At 45.3% G+C, this 24,006-nt stretch overlaps 1 protein-coding gene across 1 annotated transcript in view; it reads right to left on the bottom strand.

Annotated features, from left to right (window-relative positions):
- LOC149308521 (serine/threonine-protein kinase TAO3-like) overlaps window positions 1–24,006 on the bottom strand; it is a 101,464-nt gene that overhangs the window by 35,831 nt on the left and 41,627 nt on the right. The window contains exon 2 of the mRNA XM_089537116.1: window positions 11,284–11,466. Coding sequence (XP_089393242.1) covers window positions 11,284–11,466 — 183 coding nt within the window. The remainder of the gene's footprint in view (window positions 1–11,283; window positions 11,467–24,006) is intronic.

The following is a 24,006-nucleotide window of genomic DNA, read 5'->3' as shown; positions in this document are numbered from 1 at the left end:
TGAGAGGCATGCAGGCACTGTTTCAGAAGCCGAGAGAGTGTCACCTTCCAAAGTGTGTTTTGGGTGCTTTTAATGCTAACAAGTCTCTCTTGCTTTGACAATTATAGTGTGATGATGATGATGATGACGACGACGATGATGATGACGATATGAGTCAGCTTGAGAGGCATGCAGGCACTGTTTCAGAAGCCGAGAGAGTGACACCTTCCAAAGTGTGTTTTAGGTGCTTTTAATGCTAACAAGTCTCCCTTGTTTTGACAGTGATAGTGTGATGATGATGATGATGATGATGATGATGATGATGATGATATGAGTCAGCTTGAGAGGCATGCACGCACTGTTTCTGAAGCCAAGAGAGTGTGACTTTCCAAAGTGTTATGTGTGTTTTTGGTTCTTTAATGGTGATATTGATATCAGCAAGCCTCTGAGGCAAGACTAATGTAAATTGCTGTGATTTTTACAAACTCATGCGCAGTGAAGAAAAACCAAAGTTCCTTGACCAAGTACACACTTCTGTGAAGTACACTTGGTGCAAGAACGATGAAACCACCTTGACATGTTCAATATGCATAGCCATGTTAAACCATGCTAGGTGTTAAACCCAAGGGGTTTGGTTATGGAATAAGCCTCTGAAATATGCAAGAGGCCACGTTAAGTAAAGCCATGTGAAATGCACAAATGTGCTGTTCTGTGTGTTTTGGAATGCAGCTTGGGGGTGTTTGGCCAGAAAGGGACCAAGGAGGAGAGGGCGGGCACACGCCTCCTCCTCCTCCCCGCGGGGTTTCGGTGGAAGCTCTGCCCCCGATGTGCGGTTCCGCCCCGGAGAGTGGAAGCTCTGCCCCCGGCATGTGGCCCCGCCCCCGGAGGGTGGAAGCTCCACCCCCCAGCTTCGGCCCCCCAGTTGTCTGAGGGACAGCAACCCAGCCCCCGGCTCAAAAAGGTTGCCTACCCCTGCTCCACAACATCCCCTGGACAGATTTCCTGGGCCACATTTGCACAGCCTTTCAAGTCTTTTGGACTAGGGAAGCACAAAAGGATTTAGCTAGGAGCATGCTTGCCACCACTGCGGGCCTCAGCACCAGGAACACGGGAAAGAAGGCAGACAGTGACCCTGTTCACACGGTCACGTACCAGAACAACGGGCCGCACTCACAACCCCCCAATAGAGAACCCAGACATTTTAGGATTAACAACCCCTTCCGGAAAAGTAGCTGCAACAGACCCCCAGAAAAGACAGATGTGTAACCAGGAGTTTAGAAATGCAGTTTGGAAGCAGCTCAGAGAGCGCGGCTTTCCCACAAAGGAGATCCATGGCAAATCCATTTCGGAACTCTTGAAATTGGCAGAAGAGACAGGAGGTCTTCACCCCGAAGAGCCCAACCCTGCACCCTCCACAGCTTCCTTGGACCCCCAGAATGTAGGATACTCAGGCTAGGGAAGCCCGGGATCCCTCCTCTCGCAGAGAGCCAGGCCAGACCACAAGATCCCTTGGACCGCAACTGCCCCTGCCCGAACCAAGAGCCCCCCTTCCCAGAGCGCTCCCAGGACTGGATCCTTTAAGGCTACATCGGCCTCGGTTTCCGCAGTCCTCCCCCAAGACACCCACACTCCTTCAGAACCCACCCCCAAGCAACCCTGCCAGCAGATTGTAGCCACCCTGAAGCCAGACACGTTGGGCCGCCCCACAGTAAATCTGAAAGTCGGTCCCCCATCCAAACCCAGACCAGCCCTCATGCTAGTAGACTCTGGCGCCGCAGTTAACACCATGAATCCCAAGCTAGTCGCCACAGGGCACAAAACCCCAGAGAGCATGGAACTGATAGGATTTGGAAAAGGGAAGCACCAAGCCGCAATTTGGTCAGACATTCCCCTGCAGTTAGGACCCATTCTTGATTTGATCACGGCATGTGAGAACCAGAAAGAGGACGGTGGGATACTTGGAGTAGGATTCCTTAGGAAAAACAGGCTCACCATAGACTTAGCCAACAGTCTCTTGTGGCAGCTGGAAGAAGGTCCCCTAGTAATCTCCGCCATTCACCGCTGTGCAGCCCTTAAGGCCCCAGCTCCCATCTTCCCCATAGCAAACGACCCATGGACCCTAGATTTCCCAGAAGTATGGATAAAGGACAAAATGGAGTGTGGCAAAAGGGAGCATGTGTGCTCATAGGAGGCAAAGATCCCCCACCCCAGAAGCAGTATAGGTACCCCCGAGAAGCAGAAGAAGGAATAGCCAAAACGATTGACTGTTTGCTGAAATGGGATGTAATTTTGCCCATGTAATCCATTTGCAATTCGCCCCTATGGCCTGTACTGAAAGCAGATGGAGTCACCTGGAGAATGACTGTCGACTTTAGAGCCCTCAACGCAGTCACTCCCCCAGTAGCCCCAGTAGTTGCCAAGTACAATGAGATCTTGGCAGCCATTGCCGCCGGAGCCAGATACTACAGTGTAATAGACCTTGCCAATGCCTTCCACTTCATTCCCCTCCACGAGAGTTGTTATTATAAGTTCACTATTGAATTCAGAGGCAATCAGATGTGTTTCACGCATACTCCGCAGCGTTTTCACTCCAGTCCCAGTATTTGTCATGCACATGTAGTAAAAATGTGGAGACAGCTGCGCCCCACTTCGCGCCTCCACAACCTATCCTATGTAGACGACATCTTGGTCCACTCAGACTCCCAGGAAAAGACAGCAGACATCACGAGAGAAGTGCTAGAAATCATTGCGGACACAGGATTCAAGGCAGATAGAGAAAAGGCTCAGTTAGTGCAGACCCAGGTCAAATACCTTGGCTTGAACCTCCAGAAAGATTGCAGAATCCCAGATTTGCAGAGAGTAGAGACCATAGGCAAGATCCCCGCTCCCACAGATGTAGCTTCCCTCAGAGCCCTCCTAGGCACCATGAATTTCTCCCGGGAATTCATAGAAGACTTTGCAGTACAGGCAAAACCTCTATATTCCCTGCTCAAGAAAGGAGCAATTTGGAATTGGGGACCCGAGCAGCAGCAAGCATTTGCCACCCTGAAAGTAGACTTGGCCAAAGCCCCCACATTGGTTCACCCAGATGTAACTCAGCCTTTCTACATCCAGTTAGGCATAGCAGACAGTCATGTAGGAGCAGTTCCCACACAGCTAAGAAATAACGTACACAGAGTAGTCGCATACGCATCCAGAAACCTCTCCCCCACGGAAGTAAAGTTCAGTCCGTGCAAGAAAAACTGTTTGGCTTTAGTTTGGGCATTGACCCAATGGGAATTCATCATTGGAGGAGCCTGCGTCATTGTGCAGACCTCACACACCCCACTCAAGTTCATCCTGTCAGGGAAAGTCCAGGGCGGACAAGTACATAGTGCAAGGATAGAAAAATGGACCCTAGAATTGTTGAAATGTGGCACCGAGTACTACCGGCTAGCAAGTGAACCTAGCACCCCCTACGGACTGGTAGTCACCGGTGCTGCCCACGAGTGCCCTCTTCCCCTTCCCTCCCAGAGTAATTGGCCCGTGAAAGCAGGTAGAACCCTAGAAGAAGCACTGAGAGAAGGCTTCAATTGTTGGTTTAGTGACGGCTCTTCCTCCTGCCCCGAAGGGACCTGCCTAACCAGGTATGGAGCGATCCGCATCAGTGACCAGCATGTCCTGCAAGGCCCCATTAGACCCCACTCCAGCCAGGCAGCTGAGGTAGAAGCCCTCCGCGCCGTGCTAGAATTTGTGAACCCCAACTCCCACTTAGCCATATTCATGGACTCCCAATGGACCGTGAACGCAGCAATAGACTGGCTCCCAGTTTGGATGTTCCGAGACTGGAAAATGAACGATGACAAACCAGTCACCCATGCAGGCAAATGGCAGGAAGCAGCCTTCCTGATTCAGAAACGGACAGCCCCCGCTTGGGTGTCCTAGGTAAAAGGCCACCAGAAAGGCACCGGGGAGGAAGCCCAATGGAATAATAAAGCATATACCCTAGCAAAAGAAGCAGCCCAGATCCCCATGGCCCCCATTAATGTGAAACACAAGGAACCCACATTGCCAGACACTCTAGATTTGGCACAGCTCCAAAAGGGAGACAGCGAGATAAAGGCATTGGCCGCAGCAGGGAGAGATTCCACAGGAAAATATAGCTTAGTGCAGATGGAAGGAACCTGGTGGGCCCTAGATTCAGAAGGAGCCCATCACTGGATTGTCCTCCTAGAGGTCCGCAGAGACCTAATTCAGTTTGTACACAGTATAGGAAACAGAGGAAAGTCCTCCACTTTAGAGAGAGTGAAAGAGACAGGATGGTGGCCGCGCATGAAGGAAGATGTAGATGCATGGGTAGACAACTGTCTGTCCTGCAGCATGGTAAACACAGACCCCAGTGGCCCTAAGACCCCATTCGCCACCAGCACTGTGGTCCAAGCTCCAGAGAGACTTCATAGGCCCCCCGCCTGTCACCCCATGGCACAACAAATACTGCCTAACAGTAATAGACCCATTTAGCAAATGGATAGAAGCTTTCCCCACTCATGACAACACAGCAGTCTCCACTGCAAGGGTATTGCTTGACCATGTGTTCAGCCGTTGGGGCATGCCCAAATCATTCACCATAGACCACGATTCTGGCACCCACTTCACTGGAGAAGTTATGCAGACTCTCTGCAAGGCATTAGGCATCAGGTAGCAGTTCCACGTCCCCTTCCACCCCGCTAGCTCAGGCTTTATTGAGAGATCCATTTGGACCCTGAAAGAGGCAATGAGAAAGGTAGTCAAAGCCTCCGGAAAGGACTGGGATGCATAGCTTCCCATCATCCTAATGGCCCTTAGAAGAACTACAGCTTCCTGTAGCCAAGGGTCCGTTTAGGGGAATTTTATTATTATTGTTATTAGCTCAAATATTGCAAGAGGGGCTGGCTACAAGAGCCCACCGAAATCGTCCTCCCGATATGCATACGGAGTAGACCAGGGGATCCCAATAAATAAAGCTGAGACGGATATTAATAACTAGATGTCTAATTTATTGAAATAGGGGAAAAACACATGCGTTGTGCATACACTCACACACACACTCAGGACTCAGGAAAATTAGGGTTGGAAAATGGGAACAGATTTCAGGCGTTACTAATGGAGATGCTTACCAGAATGTAGATTCCCTCCGGGAAGCGAATGGGGTGCTGGACAGTGAGACAAGTCTGCTCCGCAACCTGGGAGTGAGCAGAAATGCCGGCTACCAGAACAGAGGTCAGACTGACGTGGAGTAAGTAGACCTTGAAAATGGCGCGCTGAGCAGCCAAAGTGTGGACTTTTTATAGGCCAAATCTGGCCTGAGGCAAAGAGGCTGGCTTGGCCAAAACAAAGGTGTTCTAAAGATTTTCTTTTCACCTGGATGTCTGCTTTAGATAGTATAAAGGGCTTATGCCATTCGGACAATAGGTTCGAGGAGGAGGTTGATAGCTTCAGGGAAGGCAATCCTTTCACTCTTCCCAGCCTTGAGATAATCCCTTCATGCGACTTCCCCAGACCCTCTGAGATGTTAATATGGGTGCTCCCTTAGGGGAGGTGTACATGTCCTCTCGCTTTGCCAGTAATGGAGGACAGGCTGCTAGAGTTCATCCACGGGTCATTAAGGGTTATCATTGATTCCAAAATTTATATCGAGCAGCATGGGTAACATTCCCATGGCTCACGCCGCACCAAGTCATGACAGGACGCAAAATGATATGCCAGAAGCATTTTGGCTCAACACTGCCCTCCCCTCTGATTTGGAACCCGTGGTCTTAAACCACGAATGGATTAAAATCCTTCTTGAAAGTATTCAGCAGACACACAGACTGGTAGCAGAAAAGTTAGGCCAGAACATGCAGGCCATGGACAGACATTTAGGTTGGGTCAGAAACCCACAGCAAGGGAATCCAGGACAGCTAGTAATGTACAGGAATTTCTTCAGACACAAGCACAATTTGGCTGCAAAGTGGCTAGGACCAGTAGAAATCACAGAGAGAGTTTCCTCAGCAGTGTACCAATCTGCATTCCAAGCCGCCAGGGCACCTGATTGAAGTATTTTCACTCCTCCCAGCTTAAGGAATGGAAAGGAGGACCCCTCCCTGTAAAGACAGTGCAGCCAGAACCCCCACTGTTGTCCCTTGTGAATCTGTCAGAGACCTTTGTGAGTCTCTACCCAGTGCCAGGCTGAAAGCCACCCCAGTGAGAGTTTGACTCACTGCTTCCTTACAGTGACAAGAGATGGCACAGGGCATTTGGACCCTATGGATATTGATATGGATGGCTCATCGGAGCAATGCAGAAATATATACAGCACAGTTCGCCACAAGCTGGCAATTTAATGTGGAAGTGCTTTGCCACTGGGCAACACCTTACCCCGAAATGTTTGAAGTGTTATCATCCATGGACTGGTTTAACAAAGGATTCCCCATTAGATTGAAGACCCGCATTTATACAACAGAGCATAACTCAGTTGTCTCCAGAGTAATCATGTTTGGACCCCGTGGATATGCATCGGTAGAGGCAGACACAGGTAGCCCTCCTCTCACCACAGGCTTTTGGAACAGGCATAGATCTGACCTGGTGTATAGCAGCACCCCTGCCTCTTTCCACAATACTCTAACCATTGACTCCTGCCAGCCTGTCCAACATGCCTGACTTAACAGTAATCCAAGTTTTAGAAGTTACCTCCAGAGAAGCACTGACCCCTGGGTCCTCCATAGATCAAGACTATATGGAGACATCGTGTTAGCTACACTGTCTCTGCCTTGGCCACATTTCCTCTGTTTGTTTTCTCTGTTTTTACACATCCAAGTTGGATGGGGAACTAGTCCCCACCCCAGTTCATGGAGCAGGCCATTACAAATCCTTGGTGATACATCCCTCTGCCAGCTTGTAGAAGTGTGTCCGGGAGTGGCGAGCCCCAAACAGGACAACCATCATCACTCCCAGGGCCTAATGTGGTCTGCTCGCTCTTGCACAAGGATGTGCATGTAATAGTTTTTCCTCCCAACGAGTAGTAAACCTCACTAGACGCTACTACCTTTCAGATCACAGCGAGACCCCATAAGGCAGGGGTCGGCAACCTCTGGCCCGTGGGCCGGATGCGGCCCGCGGAGGCCTGGCAACCAGCCCCTGGCTGCTGTTGCTGCTGCCGCCGCGGTGGCCACCCGTCACGGCTTTTCGCCGCTCTGGGCGCCGCCATTTTGGGTGAAAAAATGGCGGCGCCCATAGTGGCCTCTGGGGCTATGGGCGCTGCCATTTTTTTGCCCAAAATGGCGGCGAAGTCTCACGGGACCTCGGGGGAGGTTGCACGAGACTTCGCCGCCATTTTGCCGCCCAAAATGGAGGCGCCCAGAGTGGCAAAAAGCCGTGATGGGCGGCTGCGGTGGCAGCGGTGGCGGGCCTCTAGGAGGCCCTTTGCCGTCGCTGGGGCCCTCCAGGAGGGCTCCGGCTGCGACAGGGGGCCTCTGGGAGGCCCTTTGCCGTCGCTGGGGCCCTCCAGGGGGCCCTCCAGCGCTGGCGGCCCCCACCAGCTTTTTTGCCGGTCTCTGACGGAGCCTGGGGCCCTGTCAGGGGCCAGTAAAGATGGGGAGGCCTGGCCCCTGGAGGGTGGAAGCTCCGCCCCCGGCATGCGGCCCCGCCCCTGGAGGGTGGAAACTCCAACCCCCGGCACACGGCCCCGCCCCGGAGGGTGGAAGCTCCACCCCCGGCATGCAGCCCCGCCCCGGAGGGTTGAAGCTCCACCCCCGGGTTTGGCCCCCCCAGTTGCCTGAGGGACAGCAACCCGGCCCCCGGCTCAAAAAGGTTGCCTACCCCTGCCATAAGGGAATCAGACCCTCAGCATTGTGACCTCCACACCCCAGAAAACCCAGCAACATGTTTCCCCACCACTGTGAGTCCTTCACGGACCTGCACACCTAGAATTTGGCCTTTTATTTTGGGTTTCCCGGCATCCTCCGGTCCCATATGCAAATTCCGCAGACAGCAGCCACCCACTCCCTGTGTGGTTATTTTGTTTCAGTTTTTCGGTCTTTTACTAGTGAGAGTGGATGGGGGACTTGCCCCCACCCTTTTTGTGTGCCTCCTGGAAAGAGAGACCATCCTTGGAGATTAATCCCCGTTACAAGCAAGGGACTTCAGCGTGCCTGGGTTCGCCCTCACGGAAAACCTCCTCCGAAGAGTGTCTGCTCTGCTGGAGAACCTGCCTCGGAGCCGCAAGTGTCTCCTTGCACAGAGATCTACCCCCAAGGATAGTCTTTCTTGCAGATGGCTCACGTGGGTTCCCTTCACAGGGAAGCCCAGCTGTAGGGCAAAGCGGGAGTCCCAGATCTCTTCCCCTCCAGACTCCTACCCACCCCCTTTCAGGTCACCATGAGCAACCCCACCAGATGTCTTCTCGCTCACATCCACACATCCAGACATGTGTGGACAAATCCCTTGCCTTCCTGTTTTGGTTTTAGACCTTCCCGGTGACCTAGATTGGTCACCATAAGTTGCTTTTGTTCTTCTCGTGAATTGCATTTGCATATTTTTCCCTGCAATCCCTAAACCAGTTCCAAAGATGGCCCTTAAGGCCTCACTCGGGCCCATTTTACCCAAAGTTAACAGCCAGTCCGAAGTGCTCCAGAGCTCCCTCTTGACTCATTCAGACGAATCCCCTGTAAGAAGGGAGATCCAGGCATCAGAGCCTTTTACTGTATAGTGTACTTGGAGGCTTCCAAGTTGCAGGCCGAGAGAAGTAGTAACAGTCACACTCTCTCAGACACAGGGGCCAAAAAGTGGCCACCAATAGTTTTGAGCAGTGGACCTTATGTCCCCTTGCTATTGTTAGTTTTGATCATGCTTATATACATGTGGTGTTAGATATAGATTTGTTGTTTTTCTCTTTTTGGTGATGGATCCCTCTTCCCTTATTTCCCTTTTCGGATTTCTTTGCAAAAGCAACTACTGTACTTGCAAACTCTCAGTTTCCAGTCTCTCCCGGAGACCGGGGGGGGGGGGTTACAGGAAGGATTAATTCACCTTTGCCCCCACCATCTAGATTCTTTGCTTTCATTTCTGTAACTTTATGAGGAAGGTAAGCCTCCAGTGCGATATGGCTTCATGTTTTCCGCTTCACAGTGCCCAAGCCAAGGCCCCGTTGTCACCCAGGTCCCACTGCAGTAGGACACAGCTGGTGCCCTCCATCGCTTCTTCCCAGATGTTCCAGATGTTGCCCGCATACCAGGCTAACCCTAGATGTCCCCCGCTAAGGACCAGAGTTCCTGCACCTGCGTCTTCCACAGATGTCCTCTAAAAACCGAGGCCCCCAAGGTCTGCGACACAATCGGTGTCCTCAGTTTCACTTGTAACCCTTGCCACTTGAAAAAGGACTGTTACAGACTGTAACCTTGCATTGCTCACAGCATTGTCCGCATTCTGACACTCTTGCCACTGGAACTAATTGTTAGTTTTGGGCTAAGAGACTCTCATGACTGCCTCTTGTTATTGTTATTGCTCCATGGACTCAGCTATATTTGCCCTTGCTACCAGCAAAACATAATGTGCCCACATTGGCAAGCACCAACTCCAAGGACATTCTGTTATGCTATGGACTCAAAACCTCTTTTCCTGAGCATTGCCTTTTGCTTGAAACTCTATTGCATATTGACTGCTTTATTTGTTGCCCTCTTTGCATTGCTGTTATTATTGTTATTTGCTGCCAGCTTTACTATGTATCCCTGCCTCTGTGTGAATGAATGTTAGCAATCCTTTCCTCCCTCCTTCCTAAGCTAGCACCAAAAAAATATTGCCTGAGAAATCATGCTCCCACGCAAATTGTCACCCCAAAATTTGGAACAAAGGCATTTAATTTGAAAGTCACCCAGCCCTCAGCATGCAGAGGTCTGCTCACTTTTGCGGGGGGGGGGGGGGAACTGTTATCAAGTTTGGATTTATATAAATTTTGGGTGCCAAACGATAAAAAATCATGACCCCTGACTGACCCCATCGCAGCCGCCATTATCCTAAAGGTGAGCTGACAATGTAGCCAGGCAGCCTGGCAAGGCATGGCTTTAGAAAAAGGTAGATTTAAACCTTTCAAAACCAGTTTTGGGAGTCACTATTCTAGTTTCGCCAGCGACCCAAGAGAATGAGGACAAAGGAAGTTTGCCTTACCTATTGATGGTATTAAGTACTCAGCCGTCTACATAGTATTTTTCTCCCAAAGAAGTAGCAGACCCCTTTTGTGTATCCATTGTTTAACTTTAGACTTAGTCAATAGATAGCAATCAAGACCTTTGTTCCCAGGTAGCTATAGCCTGAGGATATGTTTCGCAGTATAAATAAGACCCAGATTTCGCCCTTCAGTGGGCTTTGTGAGCTACAGTTCCAAACCTCAACTCTGTCGAGCAATCGCTCCGGAGCTCTCTTGGGCACTGCGCCCTGCTGAAATCACTTGGGCAAGCCTAAGCCCACTGTCTCTTTCAGGCCTCTTGTTAGCTTAGCCCGCTGGAAATTAGCTCCTCGCCACAGCGGTCGCCGCTTGCTTTCTGTTCCCCATGGCCGTGTTCACCTTCCAATATCCCTCATATCCGTCACTTGGAGAAGACTCGTAAAGTAAGTATTTCAACAGTGCCTCTATCCTTTCTCCTTTGCCCCCAATCTCTCCCCCTCCCTTGCTTTAGCATTGAATGTGTGTGTGAGTGTGTGATACCTTTGTTGTGTGGCTTTAATAAATGTTGATATTTTTATTGCAACTCATTGGCATTGGAGTCTCTGTTTCTTGGGTTTGGACTAGATGACCTCTGGTATACACATAGGGACACGACCCTGCTGCGTGCATTGTTAGGACATGCCTCTTGTTATATCTGAGCTAATTAAATTCCCTTAATTCGATCCTTCCTAACAAAGACCTAATCCATGAAATTTCTCCTGTTAGCTCAGTGAATGAGAAACCAGTGTCATGTGCTTCAATGTCATAATATACTAGAAAACAAAAGTCTATGATTTACATGAAAAGGGATTTTGCAGCCTTTAACTGAAAGAAAAAAATATCTGTATCACGAGTTTTCTCGAAGGTTCTAAAAGCACCTTTTGCATACTGATTTCCAGACTAACAAGGCTATGTGTCTGAGCCCCGTGATTTGTTTGTTCAGTGACAAACAGGAGCAATGGCAGTGTTTACTAACACATTACATATATACATCAAGCCAGTAGTCCCACATTTTAACATATTATGCTATATAAATCCCAAATTTAATAGCCATTCCCAACCATCATGCATGTTTGGGGCAATAAATCTCAACTTCCATCTTGCAATACCTTTTGTTCAAGATGTGCCCTGCGCAGTGATACCCTCTGTTCCAACTTCTGGTGTTCTCGTTCATGTTGTGCCTCTGTCTGCATCTTGGTTTTGCCCTGGTAGGCATTGAGCAGTTCCATTTCTTGTTGAAGCTGCAGCTGCAGAGCCTGGCATTCTGCTTCTTGAGCCTCATCTAGTCGCAGCTAGAAGAAAAAATATTTTAAAAATAAGATGTTCAGTCTTTTTTGTCACCTTGTATTTTGCCATCCTGTACTTCGTCATCCTGTAATAAACGAAGTTTGTTGTCAGCCTAGATCCAGCCCTCAGCTTTTCTTTAATGTGGTTCTTCTATTTCTGCATAAGCACGCTTGTGATGTAAAGAACCTTTAAGACAGCCCTTAGTGATATCAGCTGCAATACTATTAAGAGGGTTGGAGAAGAATGGATTGTTCTCTCTTCCTCATCTCACTCTCCTGGAACTGCTGCGCTGAATAGATCATGGATGAATAAACATCACTTTTACATGAAGATTGGATTCTGTTGGATTCTTACAAGATTGGATTCCAGAAGCAGACACCACAGCGCTTGTGTTGCTTTATTTTAATGCTGAGAATCTATTGCTCCACTGTGTCCTCCATTGTGTCCTACAAGCTTGCTCCATCCACAAAGTGATATTCCTTCAAATATTTAATCAGGGCTGCTATCATTCTTTTTCTCTTCTCCAGGCTAAACACCCTCATCTCCATAAATCTCACTCATAGGGCAATGGTTTCCAGACCCTTTATCCTTTTGGTGCCCTCCAGACACACTCCAGCTTCTCTACATCCTTTTTGAATTGTGGTACCCAGAACTGAACAAAGTGTTCAAGGTGAGCCCTTAACAAGGCTGAATATAGTAGTGTTATTACTTCCCTTGATCACCATATTTATAGATGCAGCCCAGAATCTCATTGGCCTTTTTAACTGCTGCATCATACTCTTAAATCCTCTTTAAACAAACTGAATCAAGGAACCATGTGATAGGTTCATCTTGGAGAGGCCATAAATTGGAAACAACAATCTGTTTATCTGCAGAACATATCAAATGGAAAGTTTAAACTTGGAGGAATTTCCAAATTGTCATTTCCATATCTCATTCAGAACTCCAGACCAAAATATCTGATGATGCTGTAGTGGGACCTGAGCATGAGAACATTCCACATGAGGACTGTAGTACATAGTTCACAATTCTGGAACTCTCTTCAAAAGAAACCAGGCATTTAGCAGGCAATGAGCACCTCTCATCATCTGCAAATAGAAGAGCAAACTGAGAGCAAACAGTTGTGGAGCAGTACCACTGGCGCTACTCACACTATTTGCAAGATGATTGGTTTGGACATCTTCCCCATGCAGAACTGGCTTTTAACAGTTCTGTGAATCAGAGCATGGGTCATTCACCATTTGAGGTGATCTATGGTTATGAGCTAAAAAATTACCCATGCTCGGGAAGGAGCCTGTGGAGCAGATGCCACTGACCAATTGGGTCACTGAAATTAAAAAGGAATGGCCTCACATAATGAGAGCCCTTGAGGAGGCCAAACCAAGCTATTAGAAATATTATGACCAAAAAGGGGCAACGAATGGACACTTGAGCCAGGGAATAATAAGATGTATATGAAATATCTGAAAACCCAACAGTCAGCAACGAAACTAGTCCTAAAATATATTGGACCTTTTTTGGTGAAGTGGCTGATCAATGAGATAACCAGGGAACTGAAGAACTATAGACATTTGCACCTTGTCTTTCATTTTAGTTTACTGAAGTACCTCTGCTTCCTCTTTTGGTTGAAGGAGAATATTTTGAGGTGACAAAAATCCTAGACTCTTGCCGTTCCAAAAAACAATTGTAATCTTTTATTAAATAGAAACAAGAGACAGAATGTCAGTGTGTGTATGCCGAACATATTATTGCTCCTGGTTTGATAAAGAAATTTCATGCCAAATATTCAGACAAGCCAGGTCCTTGAAAAGGTGTCTTGGGAGGGCAGGATATCAGAATTTATAGAATCTGCCCCGTGTTTATATTTTTAATACTTGGCATGATTATTTTCTGACAAGTTTTGATTTGTACTTGGTGGGGTGATATTGCAGGGATTAAACTATCAAGACACTATTTGCTGAAATGGAAATTGTGGAATGTGCAGGAAGGGTTTAACTGTTATAATACTGGTGAAAGATGGGGAACAGATAGTCATGGGAAAGGGCTGAAGTATTTTCCATTTCTTTTCTTTTCTTTCTTTTTAATAGTAGAAATTTAATGAAGGTTTTGGATTGAAATTTGGTTTTCATGCATACCTATTTTATGACAAATCTAAAATTGATAGAGAATTCAAGAACCATTTTGTTCATAAAACATTATTAAGAATTTGGATGAAATATAAACCAGGATGGTGCCCTAGAATTCCACTTTGAGCATCTCCGGGTGAAGTCTTTTTGAGACTGAAGGTATATAGTGAAGAGAAATGGATACAGTACAAGGATATTATCAAATCTGATCAGAATATGCAAATACTCAAAACACAAGAGAAAATATCTAAAGATGGATATTTTTGCAATTGATTCTCTTACAGACAATTGAGAGATTTAAAATGGATAAAAAAACTAATTGATATTGTGGCAGTACCCCAGAATTAGAGAAAATACTTAAAAAAGGACCCTCCCCAAAGAATATCTAAATGTTATGTTATTTTGAAATGGGAATTAGAGGATGAGACAGTTTTAAAGAGCTTATGATTCAATGGGCAAAAGACCTAAATCAAAACATCATGCTGGAGCAGTGAGAGAGGATATGGCCGGAGGAGGATTAAATACACAAGTAATGTTGAAATTAGGGAAAATTGGGACTTCTGGTAGATTGGCGCCCACAATGGCTCCAGGCTGGGGTTACCTTTCGCTGCTTGTTCTCCCTGAATAATTCACTGGAGAGAGTGGAAGAGTCCTCCCGATAAATGAGAAGCTTGGGGCCCTCTTATGTGAAGCAGACAATCCCCTTACAATTCCCATTAGTGGGAAAACTGGAAAAAAACAAACGCTGAACTCTCCAAGAGAGTGGGAGAGACAGAGGGGAATCAAAGCTTACCAGGACAAGCTGCAAACTGCGGAAGGGAACTATTTTTAGCACAGCGAGGCCACTGCTTTTCAAGGTAATTTGAAGACCTTTTAAATTAATTAATTAATAAATAATAATAATAATAATAAAATTTATTTATATACCGCTATTCCAAATTCCAAATTCAATCACAGCGGTGTACAGCTAAAAGTGATACACGATAGCAACAACAGGTATCACGAACAACATATTAAAAACATCTCAATGCAGCAGTAAAACTTATAAACATACAAACTGTCAAAAACACATGAACAAAACTAGCTGAATAACAATTGCATGTCAGGGGGGAGAACAGCATAACATCAGAACACATGGGGGAAGGCTTGTCGGAAGAGAAAGGTCTTTAGTTTCTTCCTGAAAAGATCAAGGGAGGTGACGGAGTGGAGCTCGTTGGGAAGGGAGTTCCAGATCTGCGGGGCCGAGATGGAAAATGCCCTTTGTGAAGACGAGGTATATTTCATCTTGGGAACCCTCAACAATTGCTTCCTGGCCGATCTGAGAGTGTGGGGCGGATTATATGGGGAGAGGCAGTCCTCCAAGTACCCTGAGCCCAAGCCATTTAGATATAAAGAACTTGGGAAAGCCACCTCAAACATCTCCTGAAATTATACCTTTACCCTAAAATAATGCCAAGAGATTGACTGAAACAGCAACACTCAAAGGGGACTATCAAACTTTGTATCTACTGGGAATTAGATACAATTCGATACAATACAATACAATACAATACAATTAGATACAATTGGGGGAAATAGGGAATTGTTGTGTCTGCAGGACTTGAAACATACAGAAATAATACAAAATAGATTCTTTCTATCAAGATTAAATCAGAATATCTCTCACGCCTTTTTAAAAATAATGACCACGGAAGAAAGTAACACAACAATTTACATTTTCAAACCAACCACAGAGATGACCATCATTTGACATCCTGATGAAGAATATAGAACAATACGAAAGCTTAATGCAGGAAATAAAAAAAAAATCAAATATGAAATACAGGAGGATAATGAGAGGCTTTAAAATGAGATGAGGGAGGAGATAAAGGGAAAAATCAGATAAGAAATTAGAATGGTGACTCAGACTTTAAAAACAATAGTCAGAGATATAGGGAAAATAACAGAGAAAGAAAAACTAGAAACAGATCAAAAACAAACTGAACAAAAAATGGAAATTAAGGAAAAAGAAGAAGACAGAACTGCTATAATGAAATTAGAAAAGATTAGAGAGGATTCACTGAAACTAAGAGGCATAGCAGAAATAGAAAATGAAGATTTATACAAATCTCTGACACTAATACTTGAAGACTTTGTGCAAGAACCACATCAACTTTTTCCATGGGAGATTGATTCTATGTATCACCTATCATCTAAAGTACCTAAAATTAAAGGCCTTCTAAGAGATGTTGTGGTCCATTGTGTACGATGCCAGACTTGGAATTTGATCATTCAAAATAGTTATGAAAAAGAGCTAATTATAGATGGAAGATTCAAATTTTTAAGGACATTTCCCTGAAAGTCCTTAGAGCGAGATGTGATTACCACTTCCTGACGGAGCAATTTAAGGTGTATGAAGTACCCTTCAGATGAGAAGATGTGGAAGGAATTATGGTAACATGGAAACAAAAGTAATACAGACTTGATTCTCTGACCAAAGTGAAAGACTTTTGGGCAAGATTTAGAAAAGACATCGAAAAGCATGGTGAAAATAACCCATAAAATGAAAGATATGGAAGGAGATTTCTGGATAAAATAATTACAAGGAATCAGTAAAAGAAATTGGAAGAAGAAGAAAAGGATGGGGAAAAAGAGTCCAAAGATGAAGAAGGCTACGTTGCGGCAGAAGAGACATAGTATTACAAAATCAGAGATATTATATAGGTAATACTAATCTAATTTTTCTTGTTTCTGTAATTACATTAGAAGTTACATTAGAGTAGGTGTAGGATAAATAGCAAGTAGGAGGGTGAAAATAGGATGTAAATTGGATCTCCTGAAATAACTCTTTATTGCACTGTTATTCTGATAATTGATTTTAAGACTGTTTCGAGACATAAAGAACTGCTATACCATCAGGGTGATATCGTGGAATATTAAGGGGATGAACTCCCCTACTAAGAGGAGCAAAATATTCACAATAATTTCAAAACAAAAGGCAGATATAACTGTGATACAGGAATCCCATATTGTAGCCGGAGATTGATTAGAGATAATCTTGGTAAAGAATTTATTTCTGCTGCAACAAAAAGGAAAAGAGGTGTAATTGTTTATATTAAGAACAAATTTGAGGCAAGAAAAGTCTTTAATAAAGGCCATTTAATTGAAGTAGAGGCTAAAAATAATGAGAAGACGCTCTTGGTTGTGGACATTTATTGTCCCTTAAAAAATAAAAGTGTCTTTTATTTGGATTTACATTATAGAATTTTAGAATCTCAACATGACAATCTACTTTTGGTTGGAGATTTTAATGGACTACAAGAACCCCTATTAGATAGAGTGGCAAAGAAAGTCAGAAAAGACCACCAAGGGAAACTACCAAAGTCCTTTTCTACAAGCGCGTTGATGACTGAAAAGGCCAATCCAAGATAAACAGGTCTGGTTGCAGAAAGCACAGCAGAAAGTCTCCTTGGGTGATGTTTCCAGGTTGTGGTTCTTTCTGCGTTGTCGTTTCTCTTTGAGACTCGTTCAGAGTGAGCTTTCAAAGAAGGTTGCATAGATATAGAAATTGTATGGGATACATAAAAAGCTGTCTTAAGAGGCTTCTTTATTCAACAGAATAATAGGAAGAGACGTATGTTGGAAGGAAATATTAATAAAATTAACACCCGGCTAAAAGAATCAGAGTATAGATTAAAGAAAGATACAGGAAACAAAGAAATTAAAAGGAATATATTGACTTTACAAAAGCAATTGGAATCGATATACTCTCAAGAAATTGCTACTAAAGAGAAAAGCAAAAATAGATAATTTTGAACATGCCAATAAGCATGGAAAATGGTTAGCCTATAAATAAAAAGAAGGAGCAAAAATCAAATTGTCAAAATTAAAAAAGATGGGGAAAGTACTAAAAAACAAGATGTGACTATGCAGATTTTTTTGAGTATTACAAATCACTTTATGGGAGAGAGAAAGCAGATATTGTCAATTTGACAGAATGGCTAGACAAAGATGCAATGATTAATTTTGATGCTGACCAAATAAATCTTTTAGAAAGAGAAATATCAATAGAGGAAATTCGAGGCGATTGATAGAAAAGTAATAAGGCCCCAGGCCCAGATGGACTACCTGCTGCCCTTTATAAGACATTAAAAGAAAAACAAAGTATGCCGCTCTACCAGGTATTTAGACAAGCTCTTATCAACAAAGTACCTGACTCATGATTAGAGGCCAGTATCACAGTGATTTTGAAAAAGAATAAAGAGAATGATGAACCTGCAAGTTATAGGCCCATCTCTCTATTAAATGCCGATTATAAAATATATGTTTCCATATTAGCTAATAGATTAAAGATGTTTGAAAGATATTATTAGTGAGGATCAAAAAGGTTTTCTCCCAGAAAGGCAAATTAAAGAACATCCAATATGTTTTAAACATTATGGAATATTATAATAAACATAACGAAAAACAAGTGGGCCTCTTTTCCCTAGATTTGCAAAAAGCATTTGACTCAGTCAGATAGGATACCATGTTAAAAATCTTAGCGAAGATGGAAATAGGTCTAAAAAGAAAATCTCTCTGGCTTTTCTTCACAAACAGGTTCAGGAAGGACTCATGACCCTGCGCTTTCTACAAGCACACTGATGACTAAAAAGGCCAATCCGGGACAAACAGGTCCGGTTGCAGAAAGCACAGTGGAAAGTCTCTTTGAGTGATGTTTCTGGGTTGTGGTTCTTTCCGGGTCGTCGTTTCTCTTTGAGACTCATTCGGTGTGAGCTTTCGAAAGAGGCTGCAGCATCGTGGATAGTGCGTCTCCATGCTCCCGATGCGAGGCCAGGGCAGACCATTGTTGGTGATCAATGTGAGATTTGGGATTGCTCTGACCAAAAATCCACAACTTAATGTAAAACAAAGAGTTTATTGTAAAGAATAAGGTAGAAGCACCTTGGACCACGTCTTTGCTGAATCTGAAGAACTCCCAATAGAAACTGCATTTTAAAACCCCAGACCACCTCCCTTTTCCTCCTGTTCCGCCCAAATAGCCACCCCCCCCTTTTCCCCCTTCATCCCAGAGAAAGAGATTCTACATCAAAGCTGCTCTAGCGAAGTGCTATTTGGCTCCTAAGCTCCTCTGTCCTGAGAAATCTATGGATGCGGGAATAGAGGGTGTCTGTTAACCATCACTCCATCATAAAGCTGCCTGAATGGCACTAATTGATTGCTGCTCTCAGCTGACAGTTCCTGATACGTGATCATCCGCAGCATACCCCATGGTGGCCGCCACTCCTTCCCAGGATGCCTTTCCAATTGAGTCCTAAAGATACATACCTTTATTTAATACATACATATATTGCTAACACACCCTAAGATTTATATATGAGAATATATATATATATGTAAGTGTGTATGTACAGTCCGTCCTTGCCTTACACGGGGGATCCGTTCCGGATCCCGCCGTGTAAGGCGAATTCCGCCTATGCTCGAGCCCCATTGGAAACAATGGGGCTCGTGTGCGGCGGCGTGGTGGTGCGGGAGCGCGCGGGGCGCAACAGGCGCACGCACCCATTCAATTTAATGGGACACACCGCCCCTTCTGCCCCACGCGCGCCCCACGGCTTGAGCGCGTATGCTCAAGGCCGCGTATGGCGCGCCCGCGTGTATGGCGTAGGCGCGCTGCATATATATATATATATATATATATATATATATATATGTTCACTACTAGATAGAATCAGCAGCTTTAAACAGTCTGCCACTCCTAAGATGCCGCCTTGAAACATTCCAACACAGCATACCACAAGTAAAGGTTGTATGTACATATCATCAATGTGCATGTAACTAATTAGTAACTTAAATGACTTAATCTAAACTCATTAACTCATCATGACAGAACCCCGAATGAATAAATGAATGAAGGGGGTTTCTTCGCCAAGCCTGAGATGTTGTTTCAGGGAGTCCTTGTCTCTCTTCTTTGGGGTGCCCCTCTTACGCTGACCCGTGGTGAGTTCACCATAGAATACTATTTTTGGGAGGCGATGGTCCTTCATCCTAGAAACATGTCCTGCCCAGTGCAGTTGCGTCCTCAATAGCATGGCCTCAATGCTGGTAATCCCTGCTTGCTCAAGGACAGCAACATTTGTCACATAGAATAGAGAATGTATATAAAGTTCAATTAGCAAAAATTTACATCAATGGTGAAAAAAACAGAGGTATGAGGCAGGGGTGTCCGATTTCCCCACTTTTGTTCAGAATTGTAATGAGACTCTGATTTGGAAAATAAATAATGATGGAAAGTTAAGAGGAGTTTTTAAAAAATACAGTTACAAACTTATGCTGATGACCTGTTCATAAATTTAGAAAACCCCTTAGATAATATTGGCAGATTGATGGAATTATTAAAAGACTTTGGTAAGTGTGATGATCCCTGGGGGTCCAAGCAGCCACAAAGCCACTGTGATGTCCTGCCAGGACTATTTGAATCTCTCCCTGCATTTTCTTTCATATTGGTTCAGGCCATAGAATATTTTAGTGTAGGAAAAGTTCTTTGTATTAGTTGTGGGAGGAGCTGTAGGATCCCCTGCATTTTTCCAGGTTTGGTTTGCCCTTTCCCAGCATGCTCGGCTTTAGCTAGAGGCTTTTAGTTTGGAGCAGTCTTTGCTGTGAGCAGGCAGAGAGCTGTCTTTTGGTGGCAAACAGGCCCAGACAGCCAGAAAGGGCATTTCTTACACCTTAGCCAAATCAATTACCAATTCAGCCAAATTAGTTACCATCAGCAAGCGAATAAAGGAATTCAGGAGCTGAAAGACCCTGCACCAGCTCCATTGAGTGAGGAGAGCAAACCAACATCAGACCCAGAAAGATGACATCCGGAAGATTGCTGAAACTATAAAGTATCTTTTGTTTAGATCTGTGGAGGAGAAAACTCTTTATTTTTGTCCTTTAAATTAAATTTCTCCCCTTTTGAACTTTACATTCAGCTTCAGAGCCTTTTTTGGGTAAAGAGTTTGATCTCACCAGGGTACTGGCGTTGCACACCCAAACCTGCCACCACCTTTAGTTGGGTGTGTCTTCACAGTGTAAGAAACTCCAGAGTCCTGAGCACATAGTGTAAGAATACCCGGCGGCCATTGCCGCTTCCGGCCTGTCAAAGAGAGTCCCAGTGCAAGGCCTTGCATTGAAGCAAGATCCCAAGACTCGCATAGAAGGAGAAGAGGACTCTGTGGCTGTAAAGGGGGAAAAGGCTGGTGGCCATTTTGGAGCCATTTCTTCTTGCAGAGTCCTGAGCACATGGTCGGAGGCCATTTTAGTTCTACTTCTTCTTGCACAGTTCTGAGCACATTATCGGTGGCCATTTTAGGGAGAACTTTTCCCATTCAAGTATATGGATAGAGTTTTACGAAGAGATTAATGTGTGTTTTATGTTTGTTCACGTTGCAAGCCTGAAGAAAGGAGCTAGAAGACTCTTTAACCGACTCCAGGTCTGGCTGTGTTGAAGTAGCATAAGAGTGGTGACAGTAGGAAAGCGGAGCAGTAGCAGGCTGTAAGTAAAATCAGCACTACACCGTTTGTCCTCTTCATCCTTGCTGAGTTGTTGCGTTGGCAACTAGGACCAGCCAGAATGGATAGGCTTTCTGAAGAAACAGCACATGGACACACACATGACACTCGCTCCCTCAGGGACAGACACCCAACTGAGAAGGCCCTAGAACTGCTGTTAAAAGAGGAAAGGCACTTAAGTGCAAAAGAACTGGATGCCTGGAAGAGTTTGCAACATGTCATGTCCTTGCTGTCAGCTGTCTGTGACTCGGAAGACATGGAAAGAAGAGAGCTTGCCCAGCAATCCAGTTTCCTACAGTGGACAGAAGTGGTGAATAAAAGGATCCAAACACTTCAGACCATTAACAATGCCAATGCAGAATCCAGACTGAAACAGTTTCTGGAAGAAGTCGCGAACAAAGAAAAGGAACATAGCACAGTTTTGGACACAGTCAAGTTCTGGCAGCAGAGCTTAGAACTTAATAAAGAGAGTGAAAAGTCCCCTGCCAGCAGTGCCAAGTCCAGAAGAGGAATAAACCCAGGGAAGCCTCAAAGTACAAAGAGGTCAAAAACCTGTCACACCAGCAGGTCTTCTTCCCACAGGCATGGTTCCCACTCCAGTAAAGGTGGTAGTGGCAGTTTTTCTTCCCATGCTAGCCGGAGTTCGTCTATGGTAGACCAGCAATTCAAAGTAGAAAGGATGACATTAAAGGCTGAAATATTGCATGCCGAAGCAGAGGCAGCAATGGCCAGTAAAGAACTAACCCTTTTTCGTCAAGAGATTGATTTAGAAAAGCAAAAAGCTGCCCTCAAAGCAGAGCAAGAAAGGCAAGAAGCTGCCCTGAAAGCAGAGCAAGCTGCCCTGAAAGCAGAGCAAGAAAGGCAAGAAGCTGCCCTGAAAGCAGAGCAAACTGCCCTGAAAGCAGAGCAAGAAAGGCAAGAAGCTGCCCTAAAAGCAGAGCAAGCTGCCCTGAAAGCAGAGCAAGCTGTCCTCAAAGCAGAGCAAGAAAGGCAAGAAGCTGCCCTAAAAGCAGAACAAGAAAGGCAAGAAGCTGCCCTAAAAGCAGAGCAAGAAAAGCAAGAAGCTGCCCTCAAAGCAGAGCAAGCTGCCCTGAAAGCAGAGCAAGCTGTCCTCAAAGCAGAGCAAGATAGGCAAGAAGCTGCCCTAAAAGCAGAGCAAGAAAGGCAAGAAGCTGCCCTGAAAGCAGAGCAAGCTGCCCTCAAAGCAGAGCAAGAAAGGCAAGAAGCTACCCTAAAAGCAGAGCAAGCTGCCCTGAAAGCAGAGCAAGCTGTCCTCAAAGCAGAGCAAGAAAGGCAAGAAGCTGCCCTAAAAGCAGAGCAAGAAAAGCAAGAAGCTGCCCTGAAAGCAGAGCAAGCGGTCCTCAAAGCAGAGCAAGAAAGGCAAGAAGCTGCCCTAAAAGCAGAACAAGAAAGGCAAAAACTTGCTATTCAGAATGAAAAGAAACTTCTTCTCAAGACTAAGGAGGCTTCAAAACTGTCCATAAAGGCCAGGATTTTAGCCAAGACCTTCCAGGATGATCTGAGTGAAGAAAACGTGAGGTTGCTTCCTACACAAGAGCCTAGAGACAGGATGTCTACCTTGTTCTTTGTGGATGAGAACTCCCCACAAGACCCTGTGGTCAAGTCACCTCCTAACTTAGATGCTAGCAAGACACAATTGCTTGCCGTTCCATGGCTTCAGCCTACAGAAAAATCTGTCTGCAAAGAAAAGATTATCCATCGTGACTGTCTACCTATAAATATGGAAGTCAATGAACCCTTTGGAGACCAGAAGCCCATGGCGGGGAGCCAAATTCCCAGCCATGCTAGCGTGGCCATTCAGCAAGCCCCGGCTGCCGAAGCTCCTAAGACTTACAGGCCTAGAGAATCTATGAACTTGCCTGCCAGTCAAGCTGATTTGCAGATTAAAAGGAGTCCACACTTGTTCCAGCCTGCAGAGATGATTCCCACCTTCGCGGAGTCTTGTTCACCACTCATGTTTAAAACTCCCAGGAAGGACCTTAGAGACAAGGGAGTCCAGAAATTCTCAGACCTTCCTGAAGACTTTATCTTATGGAAGGTAACTTTTCAGAGAGCCATTAGAGATTTGAAACTGCAAGCAGATGAGGAGCTCACCTTACTCATGGCATGGTTGGGCCCCAACTCATCCCTTCAGGTCCAGAGAATCTACGCAGCCTACGTCTCAGACCCAGTTAAGGCACTGCAGACAGCGTGGAACAGATTAGAGGAGCAATATGGTGCATCAACAGAAATAGAAGCATCTTTACTGAACTGGCTTTATAAGTTCCCAGTCCTCAAGTCAAAGGACTACCGTCAACTTTGGGACTTAAGTGATCTTTTAGTTGAACTTCAGTCTGCAAAATGTAATCCAGAGTTACCTGGTCTAGCCTCTTTAGATCAATACATCACACAGAGGCAGGTGCTCCAAAACTACCCTTTCAGTTCCGGGAGAGGTGGGGAAGAGAGGTGTTTTCGTATAAGGAACTCAACATGCAACGCTACCTTGTGAACTTTGTGACAAGAGCTGCAAAAGAAAGGAATGACCCACAGACTGGGTTCCCAACCCTTTATCAGAACATGCGCCCAGAGAAGACTGTAAAGGAAGACAAAAATCCTATTAAGGAAAAGGGGAAGGCCACAGTTATAGTTAAATCCACTGAGGTCACTCAGTTTAAGCTGGATAAGAAACAAGAAACTAAAGAAATTCCATGTCCCATTCATAATAAACCACATAGCCTTGCAGATTGTAAAGAGTTCTCAAAAAGGCCTTATGACGATAGGCTGGAGATAGCAACTAAAGCAAAGGTCTGCTTCCGATGTTGTGGTTCAAAGGTTCACTTTGCTAGAAACTGCAAAATAAAAGTAAAATGTGCCGAATGTGGT

Source organism: Sceloporus occidentalis, unplaced genomic scaffold (genome assembly GCF_023333645.1).
Source record: "Sceloporus occidentalis isolate IW3139 unplaced genomic scaffold, rSceOcc1.0.p SCAF_8, whole genome shotgun sequence".
NCBI classification, from domain to species: domain Eukaryota; kingdom Metazoa; phylum Chordata; class Lepidosauria; order Squamata; family Phrynosomatidae; genus Sceloporus; species Sceloporus occidentalis.
Note: the sequence above shows the minus strand (reverse complement) of the source record. Positions and strands in the feature narration are given on the sequence as shown.